The sequence below is a fragment of the Sinocyclocheilus rhinocerous genome, unplaced genomic scaffold (genome assembly GCF_001515625.1).
Source record: "Sinocyclocheilus rhinocerous isolate Xijiao unplaced genomic scaffold, SAMN03320098_v1.1 scaffold671, whole genome shotgun sequence".
Taxonomy (NCBI): Eukaryota; Metazoa; Chordata; class Actinopteri; order Cypriniformes; family Cyprinidae; genus Sinocyclocheilus; species Sinocyclocheilus rhinocerous.
Window position 1 is genome coordinate 489,219 of NW_015625021.1, and position 2,601 is coordinate 491,819.

The following is a 2,601-nucleotide window of genomic DNA, read 5'->3' on the forward strand; positions in this document are numbered from 1 at the left end:
CTCATAATTTATTTCAGAAATCGGGCTACACTTGTTGCACTGATTCACTAAAAAGAACCAGTTCTTTTGTTTCGGGAATCAGGTTGAAATTGTTCCACAGTATGTTTTTGATTTGTTAAAAATAAGATTTCGGGAATTGGGCTACACTTGCTGCGCTGTATTTTGATTCACTAAAAATAACCGGCTTGAGTCATTCATTTTGGGAATCAGGCTACACTTGATGCACTGTATTTAGGTTCATTAAAAAGAACCGATTCGTAAGAGTGATTCATTTTGGGAATCAGGCCACACTTGATGCACTGTATGTTCTTGATTTGTTAAAAAGAACCATCTTGTAAGAGCCGTTTCGGGAAGCAGGCTACACTTGATGCACTGTATTTAGGTTCATTAAAAAGAACCGTCTTGTAAGAGCAGTTTTGGGAATCAGGCTACACTTGTTGCACTGCATTTAGGTTCATTAAAAAGAACCGATTCGTAAGAGTGATTCATTTTGGGAATCAGGCTACACTTGATGCACTGTATTTAGGTTCATTAAAAAGAACCGTCTTGTAAGAGCAGTTTTGGGAATCAGGCTACACTTGTTGCACTGCATTTAGGTTCATTAAAAAGAACCGACTCATCAAGAGTCACTCGTTTTGGGAATCAGGCTTCACTTGTTGTGCTGTAGGTTTTTGATTCGCTATTATGAACCGACTCGTAAGAGTCATTCATTTCAGCAAGCGGGCTACACTTGTCGCGCTGTCATTAAATCCCATACAGTACTAGATTCAGCAGCAGATAAGCACCAAATAAAGGAAACCTTTTAATTTGGTATATTACAAAAATATGATTAAATGTAAAAGACTGATCTTGGGATCGATTCTGGGATGCTGGGATTTGTAATTAATCGCAAAAAACAGCACAATTTCATACGTGTAAATTCATTACTTCCTGAAGCATGGCATCAAACACATTATCCACCCATGAACCATTAAAAGGAGGTCTTCATAAGACGTTACACACTGCAGAAGGATTGTGCGTAGCAGTTGCGTTGTTGGCCCAGTATTTCTTGGTACCAAAATCTTCCGGGTACAGGGCGGAATATCCTACCGCTTCCACAGATCTCCTCTTCTGGATGCGGTGCAGCAGGATACGATAAATTCCTGTTATTGGGCTGCGACAGTCAGAGCAGGTGTTATTCTGCAGGTGCGTGCCACTGATGCCCAGCTCGCTCAGGGCCGACTTCACTTCCTGTTCCTCCACACACAGACTCTCCACAGGGTCAGCCAGGTAATTGGGCGTCGCGCTGAAAGCAGGATAGGGTTTGGGGTATTCGATGCCCCTCAGCCAGGAGCATACTATCAGCTGTGACACAGTGGTCCGGTCCACAGGTACGGGTCTCAGCATGCCTTTGATGGCCAGTTGGCAGGGCTCAGGGACGTAGGGCGGGATGCTGTACGCCCCCTGCAGGATGCAGCGTTTCAGTCGGCCTAAGTTGTTGGCGTAGAAAGGCATGGTGGCGGTCACCATAAAGTAGAGTAGGACGCCCAGTGCCCAGATGTCTACATAACGGCCCACGTAGCTTTTGTCTCTGAACAGCTCAGGGGCCGCATACGGCGGGGAGCCACAAAACGTGCTCAGAGTTTCGGTCGGCTCACTGACAACACTGAAACCAAAGTCACCCACTTTGATGCAGTAGCATGTGGTGTAAAAAATATTTTCTGCTTTCAGGTCGCGATGGACGATGTTGTTTTCATGCTGAAAAACAAACAATGAAATATAAAGATCTGTTAGACTGAATCATACCTTGTAAAATTATATATATACCAGATCCATCAGTCTGTCAATGGCAAACGCATGTATGTGAGTGTGTGTGTGTGTGTGACCCTTGACCACAAAACCAGTCATAAGGGTCAATTTTTTGAAACCGAGTCTGGAAATCTGGAATCTGAGGGTCAATATTGAGAAAATCACCTTTAAAGTTGTCCAAATGAAGTTCTTAGCAATGCATATTATTAATCAAAAATTAAGTTTTGATATATTTACGGTTGAAAATTGACAAAATATTTTCATGGAACATGATCTTTACTTAATATCCTAATGATTTTTGGCATAAAAGAAAAATCAATACAATGTATTTTTGGCTATTGCTACAAATATACCCCAGCGACTTATGACTGCTTTTGTGCTCCAGGGTCATAAATATATAAATATATATATATATATATATATAAAAATTGTGAACTTTAAACTGACCACTGACAAAAATCGTAAATGTAATTCAATGAATTTTGCTGATCAGTCTTAATTAATAACTATATTTAACATACAGGGTTTTGATCTGTCAGTTAAAAATTGTGCATCCATTACAGAATTTAATGAACTATTATTATTATAATAATACTAAATGTTTTACTTGTACATGTTCTTAATTAAAATATAATTCTTGACCTGCACTACCGTTCAAAAGTTTGGGGTCTGTACATTTTTTTTTTTTTATGGTTTTGAAAAAAAGTAACTTCTGCTCAGCAAGGTTGCATTTATTTGATCAAAAATACAGTAAACTCAGAAAATTTTTGAAATATTATTACCATTTAAAATAACTGTTTTCTATTTGAATAT

At 39.2% G+C, this 2,601-nt stretch overlaps 1 protein-coding gene across 1 annotated transcript in view; it reads right to left on the reverse strand.

The window, feature by feature from the left end:
* Positions 1-504: 504 nt before the first annotated feature.
* LOC107747210 (serine/threonine-protein kinase NIM1-like) overlaps positions 505-2,601 on the reverse strand; it is a 7,448-nt gene continuing 5,351 nt past the window's right edge. Inside the window, exon 4 of the mRNA XM_016561660.1 lies at positions 505-1,737. Within this exon, the coding sequence (XP_016417146.1) occupies positions 985-1,737 (753 nt within the window). The 3' untranslated portion in view covers positions 505-984. The remainder of the gene's footprint in view (positions 1,738-2,601) is intronic.